Source organism: Gastrolobium bilobum, unplaced genomic scaffold, assembly GCF_033153095.1.
Source record: "Gastrolobium bilobum isolate Gb01-03AN ecotype WA unplaced genomic scaffold, APGP_CSIRO_Gbil_v1 utg52749, whole genome shotgun sequence".
NCBI classification, from domain to species: Eukaryota; Viridiplantae; Streptophyta; class Magnoliopsida; order Fabales; family Fabaceae; genus Gastrolobium; species Gastrolobium bilobum.
This window is the reverse complement of record NW_026899170.1, coordinates 29,474-44,429: the sequence shown is the minus strand read 5'-3', so window position 1 is coordinate 44,429 and position 14,956 is coordinate 29,474. Positions and strand designations below refer to the sequence as shown.

Here is a 14,956-nt window from a genome sequence, read left to right as displayed (position 1 = left end):
TAAATTGTGTGTATAATTGTACAATAATTCTCTAATTAAATAGACTAAAAAGACCTAATGGGCTAAGCCCAAATAAGCTTCTAGAGTATTCTAACTATTACAAATAATGATACAAAATAATAATCAAATAATTCTAATATTTACAATACTCCCCCTCAAACTGAGGAATGGATATTAATCATTCCCAGCTTGTTAGTAAGTTCTTGAAATCTATCATTAGGAAGACCCTTAGTTAAGACATCAGCCAATTGACAATCAGAAGGAATATATAGAGTAGTGATCAGTCCACTGTCCAGTTTCTCTTTAATGAAGTAGAGATCAATCTCAATATGTTTGGTTCAATCGTGTTGAACTAGATGGTGGGCTATAGAGATAGCTGACTTGTTATTACAAAGATCCTTCATATCTCACCTTGAGATCATCGAGAATGATTTTCAGCCACAATAACTCACAGATACCTTGAGCCATGGCTCAAAATTCTGCTTCTACTTCTGCACTTGATCTAGCAACCACATTTTGCTTTTTACTTCTCTGTGTTATTAGATTTCCACAAAGAAACATACAATAGCCCATAGTAGACCATCGATCAGTCACGGATCCAACATAATTGGCGTCTGTATAAACTTCTAAGGATAAGTTTCCTCCTCTCTGGAACAATAATCCTCTGTATGGTGTTCCTTTTAGATAGTGAAGAATCCTGTCCACAGCTCGCAAGTGTTTCTCCCTCGGATCATGCATGAATTGACTATAAGGAGGTCAAGAACATACTTCCGTTGACAAATAAATATCTCTTGCTTTGAATGAGCAACTTCTATCCCAAGAAAATATCTCAGTTTTCCAAGATCTTTAACTTCAAATTCAGCCGTCAGTCTTTTTTGCAAAGCACATTTCTCACCTATATCATCCCCTATTATAATAATGTTATCAACATAAACTAGAAGGATGCTGGTCTTACCTTCCTGAGAATGTTCAAAGAAAAGTGTATGATCCCCTTGACTTTGCTTGTATCCCATGAAGGCATAACTTTGGTAATCTTCCAAACCAAGTACGCGTGGATTGCTTTAAGCTATACAACGCCTTCTTTAAACTGTAAACTTTATTATCTCTGTTTGTAGAGTTAAATACTGGTGCGATCTCCATGTAAAATGCGATCTCCATGTAAACCTCCTCTTTTAATTCGCCATTGAGGAAGGCATTTTTCACATCAAATTATTTCAAATCCCAACTAAAATGAGCAGCGAGCGACACGACACGAATAACACGCAAAATAAAGGTCAAAATGTAATTGACCAAAAAAAATTAAAAAAATAGGTCAAAATTAAAAAAATTAAAAAAATAACAGTAAAAAATAATTAAAAAAATACGAGTTGACACAAATTTGACACGTTACACAACACGAATTTTTTGGGGGTCATTTTTCCTAACACGAACAAGACACTACTTCGTAAAGAGTCGACTTGCGTGTCATAACCTGTTTTAACACCCGAATGAATCCAAATCCTAAGAAATAACAAAACATAATCCAGCTAGAAAAGGAAACAAATAATTATATAATTTGACTAATAAAAGAAACAAATAATAATAAATCTTCCGTATTTACAACACAATCCTTTCATTTTGCCTTATTAGACTGACCTGCTGCTCTCTTTTGAAATGCAAATACTTGTGAAAGATTAAAATTTACACTACAGATAAAATCATTTCAAATCTCCCTTAGAGACCTACACCAACGTCCTTTGAACTTTATAAATTTTTAAAAACCTCCTCAGGATAGGCTTGTGTGAATTTCAAAGTAATAACGATAAAATGCAGGGAAGGAGAAAATAATTTACTATTGTAGAAAAGTCTAATCCAGTTATGCAGATGAATGCAAGGCTTTGAAGAGAGATGCAAAAATCATTTAAAGGATTTTGATTTCAATATAGTGTAGGAATACTCCTCAATTTTATTGTTATCTACTAGAAGATGATAATGCCTGTAGAAAATTGCAATAATTTTAATGCTAATGAGTGCAAGGCTTAGAAACTAGACAAAAAAATAAAAATAAAAATAATAATAATCAAAATCAGTACAGAGAATTATGCTTTCAATGAAGTGAAAACTTTACGATCTTGAGTTTTATGGATGTCTAGTAGGAAATAAATAATTCGCTCACTGTCTCTTCTGACCAGCTTCCATGCATAGTCTATGAACATAACTTGATAACAACTGAAAATTAATTGGATACGTGTATAAAAGTATAAAGGAAAGAGAACAGAAGCTTAATCTCTAACCTGATTTCCAACGGCATTTGGTTTAAAATAACAGGTGAGGAAAATGGATAACTTGTGGGAACAAGCAACCATAATGGTTTGATTATTGACTGCATGACCAATACACATAGTCAATGAAAGGAAAGGCCAAAAAAATCAATATGCATAGTTCAAAACAGAATATAAAATAATTCACCTTTTTATCAGCAGCATAATGAGATATTAGGTTCGGATTGACAGTTACTGCACTGAAAAGGAATTTAACAACTAATCCTTCACCATGTTCAGCAGCTCCTCCAGCTGCACTTGGAATGCTGTCTTTTTCACCAATAACTATCTCTGTGTCTATCAATATCTTGTTTATCTCCCTTATTTCTTCTAAAAGAGCACAATTTTCCTGCTAGAGTTAACCAATGCGAAAGTATTAAGTAGCAGTCAATCAGGAAATAATTGCTAGACATGAAAAGGACAAAATAAGTGATTCCAAGTCCAACGAACGGTTACATAAAATGAACTGGCATTTTAAACAACAGTGAAGCATATTGTGAAACAATAAAATTCTTGGAAGTAGCAAGAAAGCAAAATTCCTGGGAGCATAAAAAACATGAGGAAGCTTTTGAAGGACAGGAAATTTTGATGTGCAAGAAGGGAAATGGTGAGAGTTGACGCCACTCAAAATCCAAATGGTAAGTTCTAAGCAACTGACTGAGTCAATGGTGAATTTACCATAAGGCATGACCAATATCAGAACCTTTTATCCTTGAAAGAGAAGTAATTTAAAAACAAGGCCATAAATTTAGATCTATTGTTGATGTAAATTATAGTATGATTATGTTAGAGAAGTATATAAACCATTGATGGGGCTTCACTTAATAGCTTAAGCTACTAGTTTAGGGCCTCTTAAATGGTTTATATTATACTCTAACACGCTCCCTCACAAGAGAGCTCATTGGGCTTGAAAGATGGATGATACATCAGGCCCAAACTACCTGTATTAAGAAATTCCACAAAGAAAATGGGGGCGGTGAGGATCGAACCCGGAACACCGAGGTTCTGATACTATGTAAAGAACCATTTCAACGTAAAAGTTTAAGTTATTAAGTGAAGGCCCATCAATGATTTTATATACTTCTCTAACAATTACAAAACCTATTCAGCATAATAATTCTTTTCTTTTATTCATAATAAACAAGTTTAAGTCAAGGAAAAGAATACAAAGGGAAGGGAGGACAAGGAATCATCCTTAACACATGAAAAATAGAAAACAACAAAGACCAAGGAAATCAATGCAAAAAAGATGTCAAATCCCTTAACATATTTGTTAGTGAGACCACATTAAAAAAACCATGGGGTTTATGCTAGATATAAGCCAAAAACCTAATCTTATTCCAAATATGAATTCTTATTGAAGCAATGAATAATCTAGCTGTTGACTGAAGTACAGTTAGTAGAATTGCAGATTTCACTGGATAAAATAATGATATATTCCTCAGTAGATTGCAATTGTAAAAAAATAAAAAATTAGAAAGAAGATATATTACTGCAATCCTAGGCCGTTTTACTCCAGTTGTGACTGAATTCAAGTCAGATTCCTCAGGATCAGTCAACTGGTTGAAACTGTCACGTGTACTAGCACAAATTCTAGAAGTATCCAGGGCCACTGCATTAATGCTGCGAGACATTTTCCATCCTGTTGGAACAAAATTGTTGCAAGTCAGGTATTTTTCTTGTGAACATGCATCAATTCTGATGTCCAATTTTGGGCAAATTAAACTCTTTGGTGGTCTGGCCCAACCTTGTAGGATAAGGTTTTGTTGATTTTGTTGTTGTACCATCTCTGGTAGTGGTCCATCATTCATAGAGACTACCTCTTTGATTTCACGAACTGATGTACTCAATGCTTCAGGTGACATGGAGGTCAACTGAAAGTATATCACAATTATAGAAATTTACTATGTATCTGCAAGAAACTTTTATGACTCAAATTAAAAACAAAAAAGGGACAAGCACACAGTAAGTTTTAGACCAACCACTTTAAGTAATTGCTGCATTGCAGCACTTGGCTCATCAGAAATGACTGCAGCTTTATGAGAAATTTCATTTAAATTACTGCAGTCTTCAATCATGGGTGAAGCTGAAATCCCCAGTGTGTTGACGCTGGCACCAAATACTTCATTTGCTTTTTGAGCACTGTGAGTTTGCTGTTGTACAGTATTGCCAAGGCCTAAGATTGACAAATTAGAAAAAAAAATGTTTGCAAGTAACCTCTGGCAGAGAACATGGAAAAGGTAGTTTAAAATGTACAACACTTAGGGGAATTATACCTTTTATGATAGACAATTGATTTGCCTCCTGTTGTGATTTGCTATTTTGTTTTGCCACTTGCGGCTCTTGTAAACACATCTGTGTTCCCAATATTTGTGGTGATGGTTCCTTTTCAAATGTTTCCATTTGAGAAACTCTAGAATGGGATGGGACAGACTGTTGCCTGGATTGCACATCAGCTGACTCTGTTCCTTTATGATGTGAAGAATCATTCTTTGAGAGTACAAAAGAAAGTATTGACTTTTCTGCTTTGTCTAGTCTCTCCTTGAAATCTGTTGTAATCTGGCTTTTACTAACACTTAAGAGTGACAAAAAATATTCTACTGCTCTTTTACTCTGTTTTATTTTTTCCAAATCAGTTTTCTTTGGTTCTTGAGAAGACTCGACCTGGAGAAATTTAATATAAATAGAAAAGATTAGTAATAATAAGAAAGACAATGTGAAAAAGCAGTGTTTTCTAGAATCATAATTTGCTTGAAACAATTATCAACCTGTTGAAGTTTGCTCATGATAATTTGGTAAAAGACATTGAGTTTTTTGAAATATGCGCTTTTCATCCTTTGAACCTGCAACAAGTATCACAACATTGCATCTGAAAGCTTCAAGTTTGGTTTATCATTATCTACAGGAATAAATAGATTGCTGCAGCTCGTTTATTGTTACAGAAACAATGAAAATAACAATACAAATAGTGCACATCCAAATAAAACATACACGAACAGAAATAAACATAGTAACATAAAGATATGACTTCAGAACGTAGGAAAGAGAAAAAGAGAAGTTTAAGTAGCTTAAAAATCTTAATCATAGTAAATATTAAGATTTTATTCATTTCAAACAAGAACAAATGTAAAAACTAATGTAAACCATCTTAATTTTGTATGCAAATAACAGAACGTGAATACCAACTCTAATACACCAGGCAATTAATGACTATATGATACATGAATACTTCAAAAGCAACCCAACCAAGGGAAAATAATGTTGGGAACTAAATCTTTATTCATGAGCTTTAAATGCTTTTGCCAATGAGGGTTAATTCAATTGGCAGGACGGAGCTGCATTGACACAAAGGTCTTAGGTTCTGTTCCTGATGGTGACCCCTTTCTGGGAGGCATCCACTAATTGTGTGCACCATGCCTTAAATTTGGAGCAATATATCGACCTCCTAAATTTTTTTTCTTCAAACAAAAAAAAAGATACTAATTATTTCAGATATAGGGTGCATCTTAGACTAAAAATATTGAATATAACTTTAGCAAAAGGAATTTGGTTCAGGATTTTCCCACAAGGTTTCTTTTCATTATTATCAGAGGGAGGGGGAAGGGAGCATTGATCAAAGGGCTATAACTAAGGCTAAGCATTCACTACTGTAGAGCACCATTGGACTTACACAGCTTTCTAGTAGAATTTTCCTTTGAATTTGATAGACATTTTGTAATCACAAATTAGTTACACCTAAAGCATTTCTCCATCTTATCTATAATGAAATTCTGTGTGTTACATTCCCCAAATCATCCTAACAATACCTGGATTATCTCTATGATACCTAAATCGTGCAACCTGTGGCATAAAGTGATCCTCAATTTTCGATTTCTCCCACAAAACATCTATGAAGCACCGACACTTCAAAAGTCCTGACGTGTCGTGTCCAACACTTCCCAACACTCCACGACACTCCAACATGGGTTGCAAAGACTCAAAAGATAGTTCAAAGGTTGCGTTGCATTGCATTTTTAGTTCCACCTATTAGATTCGTTGGATTACGATTACCATTTATTGATTTTAATATAAATATTTGGGATATCTTATATTTCTTTGCAAAATTGATGAGTATTATAAGTTTAGCTTTATTTTTTTGTTAAATTATTGAATATTGAATATAATATACACTATACAAATTAAAAATATTATTTAATATCAAAACATGTTCTAATGTGTCGAAATCTATTTTCTTTTAGAATTAACATATTGAAGTGTCATGTTGTGTCGTGTCTCATGTCCCGTTTCAGAGCTACATAGCAAAACATTGCCGTCAGACATCGTTTTAATATTTATTCTTCCTTCTACGTACTAGATTAACATGGACCTTAGTATGGTGTGTTTTCAGTTTAGGTGAGGGGAGCATAGTATAACCAACATAGACAATGTGTATCCTTTAGGGTGTACTTTAGTAAAATTTCAAAAAAATTGCGTACACAATAAGAAGGTGGATTCAGAGATTGCAAAAAAATGGAGGCATAAATAAGTGAAGACAAACAATTTTAGTGATTACCTTCTGATAAACCTGCTCCTGCCATTCTATATTTGTATCTTTTCCACCTTCTACAAATAGAATAGGTAAACACAAACATTCAGCAAACTGAAGAAAAAAACAAAGGTGGGTAGGTGTTTGGGGAGGGGGGACATGAATATAATTTAAAAACAGAGTTCAGGATGCTTGCACAGGAGGAAAAAACAGTTTTTTCAAATTCAATTTTGATTCGAAGTAGTTAAACGCCATAAAAAAATTTGAAACCCTACCGATAAACTAAACCATATCTAAGGGATGAAAAAACACAATAGAGGGATTTACATGCTATTAAAAAAACAACAAAAAATAATTAATAAATTGGGTAGGAACTAAATGACCAAAATAACAATACAAACTTAAGGACAAAATCAAATGATTGGTCTATCATACATTAATATTATTGAAATATGGCCTTTTATTGGAAAAAAGAAGCTTTCTAACAAAAGCAAGTTATCAGTTCAAATTCTAATATATTCAAATTTATCTCTGGCAATATGGTAGAATCCTTGTTTAGATGAAGTAGTATTGTAGAAAATCAGGATTAGGATCTTTCCACTTTAATTAGTGATTGATTTTTTACTTTAATAGGAATTTGAATTTTGAATTTGCTTTTACAAGATAGGGCTGATGACTCAGTCCTTCATGTTCCCTCTCTTACTTGTAACCTCATCTGTATCAGTAAACTTACCTCTGAATTACATTGTGTTGCCAAGTTTTCTATCCATACTTGTGTTTTCCAAGAACAGGACTTGGGACTAATGATTGGCAATGCTAGAGAGGAAGAAGGGCTCTATTATTTTGAAAAGGATCCTTGTGAAGAGAAAAATTTTGTGAACCACTCAATATGTTTGTCTAATGATTGTAATGATGTTTTGTTGTGGCATCGTCGGTTAGGACACCCAATTTTCGTTTATCTTCAGAAGTTGTTTCCAAACTTATTTATCAATAAAAATCCCAGTTCTTTTTCTTGTGATATTTGTCAATTTGCAAAACATTCTTGCGTTTCTTATCCTCCTAGAGTTCATCATGATTCTTCTCCTTTTACCTTGATTCATAATGATACATGGGGTCCAGCCAGTGAAAAAAATATCTCTAGTGCTCGTTGGTTTATAAATTTCATAGATGATCACTTTAGGGTATGTTGGGTATACCTTCTAAAGGATAAGTCTGACGCTGCATCGACTTTTAAAAACTTTCATGCTATGGTTCAAAATCAGTTCCAGACCTTTATCCAAATTCTTCAAACTGACAATGGTACTGAATATTTTAATTCTGTTCTTGAAGACTATCTCACCTAGCATGGTATTCAACATCAAAGTTCTTGTCCTAACACCCTCAACAAAATGGGGTGGCTGAAAGAAAAATAGACATCTCCTTGAAGTTGCTCAAGCTCTTGTGTTTACCATGCATGTCCCTAAATATTTGTAGAGGCAATCTTGACTACAGCATACCTCATCAATCGGATGCCTTCTAATGTCCTAAATTTTCAGTCTCCTTTATCCTTTATCTTGTCTTAGTATATGTTCCTCCCCATCAAAGGTCCAAGCTCGATCCCAAGTTTATTAAATGTGTCTTCATAGGATATCCTCCTAACCAAAAGGGCTACAAATGTTACTCACCTTCTCTTCCTAAGGTCTTTGTTTCTATGGATGTCACATTTGATGAGAGAAAATTCTTTTTGCCTTCGACTTCTCTTCAGGGGAAGTCTATTGGGGTAGATGAAAATCAGTCTTGGAAACCAAATGATTCTGTTGCTTTGCCTTTGCCGTTGGAGACAGGAGGAGCCTTTGTACAAAAGACAGGGGGAGCTACTGTGCCAGAGAAGAGATCCTCCTGGTAAATGGGGAAAGTTTGCAACACTGATACAGCCAACCTAGATGTGCCTATTGCTCTCCAAAAAGGTACTAGATCTTGTACAACTCATCTTATTTCTCATCATATCATGTATAAAAAGTTGTCCCCGGTTTTTCTTGCTTTCAACACTATGTTAGACATTACAAAAATACCAAAAAAGTATCAACAAGTATAAAGCTAGATTGGTTGCTAAAGGATTCACTCAGACTCATAGGATAGACTATTAGGAGACATTGCCCATGTTGCCAAGCTTAACACTATCTGAGTTCTTCTATCACTTGCTGCCAATCTTGATTGGCCCTTGCAACAATTAGATATAAAGAATTCCTTCTTGAATGGTGATTTACAAGAAGAAGTTTATATGGATCCACCACGTGGTTTTGAAAAAGGAGACAGTTCAGCATGCAAGTTGAAGAAGTCTCTCTATGGTCTTAAACAATCCCCTAGAGAGTGGTTTGAGAAGTTTACTCAAGCTGTTAAGGGAAGAGGATTCCTCCAAGCTCAAACTGATCACACTTTATTTTTAAAACAATCTTGTAAAGATGTAAAGAACCAATTCAACCCAAAAACTTAAGCTGTTAGGTGAAGGCCTCTTTAATGGTTTATATTATACTCTAACCCGCCCCCTCACACGAGAGCCCACTGAGCTTGGAGGGTGGATAATGCACAGGCCCACCTACCTGTGTTAAGAAAATTCCACAAGAGAAAGTAGGGGGCAGTGATGATCGAACCCGGGACACAAGGCTTTGATACCACGTAAAGAATCAATTCAACCCAAAAGCTTAAACTGTTGGGTGAGGCTACATTAAGATTTTATATATTTCAACAACTCTAATGGTGGTAAAATTTCTATTCTCATTGTTTATGTTAATGACATAATTGTCACAAGTAATGATTGTAAGGAGATAAGCTTTTTGAAGAAGTGTTTACCTGATCAGTTTGAACTGAAAGATCTTGGATCTCTCAAATATTTCTTAGGCATGGAGGTTGCTCGAAGCAAGGAAGGGATTTCTTTAACTCAGAAGAAATATATTCTAGACCTGTTACAAGAAACAAGAATGCTTGGGTGCAGACCAGCAGAGACTCCAGTTGAACCCAATATTAAATTGGGAATTGAAGATGGGAAAGAAGTTGACAAAGAGAAGTATCAAAGATTGGTGGGGAAGTTGATCTAATTATCTCACACTTGGCCTGATATTGCATTTGCAGTTAGCATGGTTAGTCAATTCATTCATTCTCCTAAGGAAAAACACCTAAGTGCAGTTTATAGAATTCTCAAGTACCTCAAAAACACACCTGGTTAAGGATTGTTCTTTAAAAGGGAACACAAGAGGATCCTTGAATTATATAAAGATGCAGATTGGGCTGGCCCTGCATTGGACCGAAGATCCACTTCAGGATATTGTACCTATGTCTGGGGAAATCTTGTGACCTGGAGAATTAAGAAACAAACATTTGTTGACTATAAGGCTCTAGCCCACGGTATTTGTGAAGGAATTTGGTTAAGAAGACTCCTTAAGGAATTGAAGACTTCTTTTTGCCTACCTGTCATAGTGTATTGTGATAATAAGGCTGCTGTCAGTATTACTCAAAATCCAGTTCACCATGACAGAACAAAACATGTGGAGGTTGATCGCCATTTTATCAAAGAAAAATTAGATGACAGAAGTGTGTATGATATATATTCCTACTAAAAAGCAGACTGCCGATATCCTCACTAAGGGCATACAACAGCTAGCCTTTGAAGACCTGATTGACAAGTTGGGAATGATCAACATTTACCTCCCAACTTGAGGGGGATTGTAGAAAATCAGGATTAGGATCTTTCCACTTTTATTTGTGATTGATTTTTTCCTTTAATAAGATTTTGAATTTTGAATTTGCTTTTACAGGATAGGGCTGATGACTCATTTCTGAGTCATTCTTATCCATTTTTTTCTCTCTCATTTACTCTTGTATAAATACCTCTATCAGTGTAAATCAAATGTATCAATTCAAAAAACTCTTTGTTTTACATCTTTCAATAAGTATCTTATCCTTCCTAGTGCAAAATAAGTCAATAAACTGATTGATGAAAAAATACAACAACCAAAGCCTTTTGGGTCGACTACATGAATCAAACCATGTCATTGTGTTATATACAAACCAATTCTTTAGCAAGGCTATTTAATTTTAGATCCTTTTTAAAGGTTTCACTAGTCATTTTTGGTCTACAAAACCTCTAATTGTTTGGCTATCCTCCATTTGATCAACTCTTCTAACAAGAGCCTCCATCGGTGGTCTTACATGTCCAAACTATCTTACTGAAGCATTCCACCATTTCATCCACCTAGCTTGAATCCTATAATTTGCATTTCCCTCCATTGATGTATGAAGCGTAGATATTGCACAGGTACGAAAGCTGCATAAGAGGATCAGCACTAAAGGGGGTGACTTGGATGCACTAAAGGCATAAAGAAAGATCCACGCTAAAGGCGGTGGCTGCAAAAGCAAAAGGTTCCCAGATCGAGAACTCTGATGCCAACTTGAAAGGAGTAAATACAGTGCCTAATTGTTGCTGGGCTTAGAGTAACTATTGTTACTCAGTATTAGTTCAGTTAGGCAGTTAGGTTAGCTGGCATTCTGTTAAGCTGTTATAACAGCTCAAGAACCTCTAACTTGTAGCACAAGCTTCTGTAGCTCTATATATAGATCCTCTTTGTAACAGAGAAATCAGATTGAATAACATCAGTATATTCAGAGTTCCTCTCTGTCTCTCTCTCTCAGTTTTTTCTTTCTCTTTCTCTCATTTTTTGTCAGTTTCTATCAATTCTGCTATGCTACACCATCTGTAAGAAGACTAAAGCCATCTGTTTTGTCAAATGCAACGTCCCTCTCTTTTTTTCCTTGGTTACTCAATCTTCTAATCTGACATAATAAACAGTGCAATTCAAGTTACATTTTAATTTCTTTTACTGTAGATATGTTGTGTTGCATTGGGTGTCCTCACCTCCCGGATACAACAACGTAGATATATTTAGGACCTCATGGTTTGTTATTGTCCAATTATACTGAAACTGTTTCCTACTAAAATAAGGCTCATCTGAGTTTAGATCCTCAATCAGAATTTAAAAGATAAAGTTGTTTTAAGATTATTTGTATGGTTTCAAACCAGCTTTTATTGTTCAAATTGCCATTAACGTGGCTTGAGGTTTCTATCCCAAAAACTTTCAAAATAAAAGATGGAAGTTTAATTTTGAAATTACGCTGGGGTTGTGATGATAAAAACACCCCCCCCCCCCCCACCCCCTTCTCCCTTTCCACAAAAAATAAAAATAAAAAAAAGAAAAATCATGGCATTATATAGGAAGAAGCAGGAAACTCTAAATTCTTCTTCACAGTAAATACAGAACGTTTAAAGTTAGAAACGTTTCCATGGAATCATTTTAGAAAAGATGTTTAACCCATCACAATACCTTGAGCAGAGGTGACTTCGCCAGAGCCAGAAGATTTGGATCCAGCAGTCTGAGGTAGTGCAGATAATTTCTTTAACTTAGCTGATATCACATCAATGTACTCACCCTGTAAATAAATGTAGTACGTAAACCATTACTATTTTCAAAAGGTTTAACATTTGTAATTTTAAACGACGCAACTCTCTCTTGTATCTCACCAGTAAGACATAGTTATAATATAAAAAGCTTTTTTCTTTCATTTTCCATGTCAGTTGATGTGATTGAGGAAAAAGAAAAAAAGCAACTTTTTGTAATATAACTATGTCTTACCAGTGAAAAATTACTAAAAAGATAAGTTGTGTCCTTTAAAAAAAGGATACACTTTTTTCCCATTTTCAAAAAAAGTTCTTCATACATGGAAGTAGAATACAAAATTTGTTGAAATTTATTGATATAAGAACTTAAAAATTCATAGAATTAATATATATATATATATATATATATATATATATATATATATATATATTGAGGATAATCGAGATTATGCTACAAATTGAGTGTTTTACATAATCAAGTTTTTATCATGAGAATAATATGAAGTTAGGCTCAAAAGTGGGACCAATATGAAAGAAAGGGTAAAATAATAGCAAGTAAAGGCCAATTGAAAAGTTTGAATCAAGCCAAAAAATATGTGATTTAATAGTCAGCATGAAGAAGTTATCTATTTGAGAGTGAATTCTTGAAATATGTACTTAACAAAAACAAATATAGTCTCTGAATTGAAAAATATACGAGAAAGATAAAGTATTTCACAATAAGAAAGCCATTATATCAAACACATAATCTCATATTAGATACCTCATCTTTAGCAGAAGCATTCACTTTCTCCTCAAATCTTTCTACACACTTAATGAGGTCAGATAAACTATTAGTCCAAGCGGGACCAGCTGCCTTGATTAGTGCTTCAACTCTGCGCCAATTAATTACAATTAAATAGATGATGGACCGCACCAGCTTGAACAACTTAATACGAGTTACAAGCACTATTCCAGTAAAAGTTTTAAGGTAAAATCAAGTCAATCATTAGAAGCTATATCAATATCAATGATAAACACTTATAATAAGCTTTCAAACCTATCAAAATGCTCAATCAGGTGCATTCTTATATTCCTTGTGATAAAAGAAGAATTGACTAAAAGGGGAAAAAAAATACAAAAAAAAAGGGCAAATAATCATCATAAAAGAGCCAAAGCACAGCCCGAAAAGATAAAAGCGAAAGTTAACTTCACAAAAAGATAAAATAGAAAATTAAAATAACTGTCCAATGCATGTGGCAAATCCATAATAGAAACCTGCTTAAAGAAGCCACAAGTTGAAACTCAGACAAAGGAGACAAGAAAGCAATTCTTCTTTATAAGAACTCCAATTGTCAAAATAATGAGATATTCTTCCACTATGCTCAAGCCAAATCTGCTAGTGCCTTGCAGAAATAGCATACATCCTCCACAAGGCAATGTATTCCTATTTATCCTAAACCCTCGAAACAAAAAAGAGGGAATACTGTTGTTCCTCAAAAATGACATTAGGCCTATTCCAAAGAAGCAAAGCCAACTCATAGTTAGGATAGATGCCTAGTAAGTAACCCGAGTGCTTTGGAAGTACATAATACAAATGTAACTTTACCACCAGTAACGGATCATTTGCATTGATTTGAATGAGAATTTCTATCCAACCTAAATTAATTACATTGAAGGGGGCCTCAACCTTCAAGATGAATTTGTTACGAAACAATGCTACAAATCAAGTCTACTAACTATTAAAGCCAAATCTGAGTTCTCTCTGATATTAATGTTCCTGGAGGAGTGGAACAGACATGAAGCAATGTTATGAGCAATAAAACTATAAAAGTGGGGTAAAATTCTAGAAAGGGAAATGATTACAAAATCAGTACCAATCCTATGACCAAAGTGTAACACCCCATTCTAGAACCGGTTTGTTATCATTATGTACGGCATTAAGCGCAGTTACAATCACAAGATTGAATTAAAACACGGATAAACTTTTTGCTTTTTATTTATAAACGCTTTTGTTTAAAATCTATTCCGTACTTAAAACGATTCCCATAAATGAGATCATAACTTAAATTATAGGTAGACCTCTTATTGTAAGTCTCATTTAGACCATCCAAGCTTAAAACTCGTTTTCATTGTTCTTAAACATGAAACATATCTACTCTTTATTTATTTAAGAAATTCCTATACTACTTTTATGGTCTCCATTTTCCCAAAATATTACAGGATTCTTTATTAGCTACGCGAGGGTTCAAACCGCGCTCAAATCAGAGCCCCGTAGCTCAAGTTGCGCATTTTCTATGAAAACAGGTGCTGAACCATCAGAACCCTCCGCGCTGATAGCGCCAGTCCCACGCTATCAGCGCCACTGATGTGCAAAACACAGGGAGGGCGGCGCTCCTAGCGCCACCGTGGGGCCCTTAGCGCCAACCTTACTGCCACTTTTTGGTGACTAGCGCCCATAGCGCCACACAACAGGGGCTGGGTGTCAAAACAGGGTAATTTGACCTTCCTATAATGTTCTCCCCATAACTTGAGTTATACTCACCCAAATTACACAATCTTGGTCTCTATGGAAAGCTAAGAAAAATGTCTACAACTTCCATAGAGACACAAGGGTCCGAATCTATCATATAGGATACGAAAAATGGACAACAAGACAGGGTGTTTTTACTTTTACTTGGATTTTCAACCAAAGGTCCTCTTTTACCTATTTGACATCATTTA

At 34.7% G+C, this 14,956-nt stretch overlaps 1 protein-coding gene across 1 annotated transcript; it reads right to left on the bottom strand.

The window, feature by feature from the left end:
• Positions 1–471: 471 nt before the first annotated feature.
• Positions 472–11,039, bottom strand: LOC133287955 (probable mediator of RNA polymerase II transcription subunit 15c). Its single transcript, XM_061485654.1, has 10 exons — positions 10,944–11,039; positions 6,853–6,902; positions 5,069–5,143; positions 4,577–4,964; positions 4,283–4,476; positions 4,048–4,174; positions 3,794–3,942; positions 2,449–2,652; positions 2,274–2,362; positions 472–745 (listed from the first exon to the last, which is right to left on the bottom strand). Exons 1-10 carry the CDS (start codon positions 10,996–10,998, stop codon positions 472–474), a joined length of 1,605 nt encoding a protein of 534 aa, XP_061341638.1. The 5' UTR covers positions 10,999–11,039.
• Positions 11,040–14,956: the final 3,917 nt, after the last annotated feature.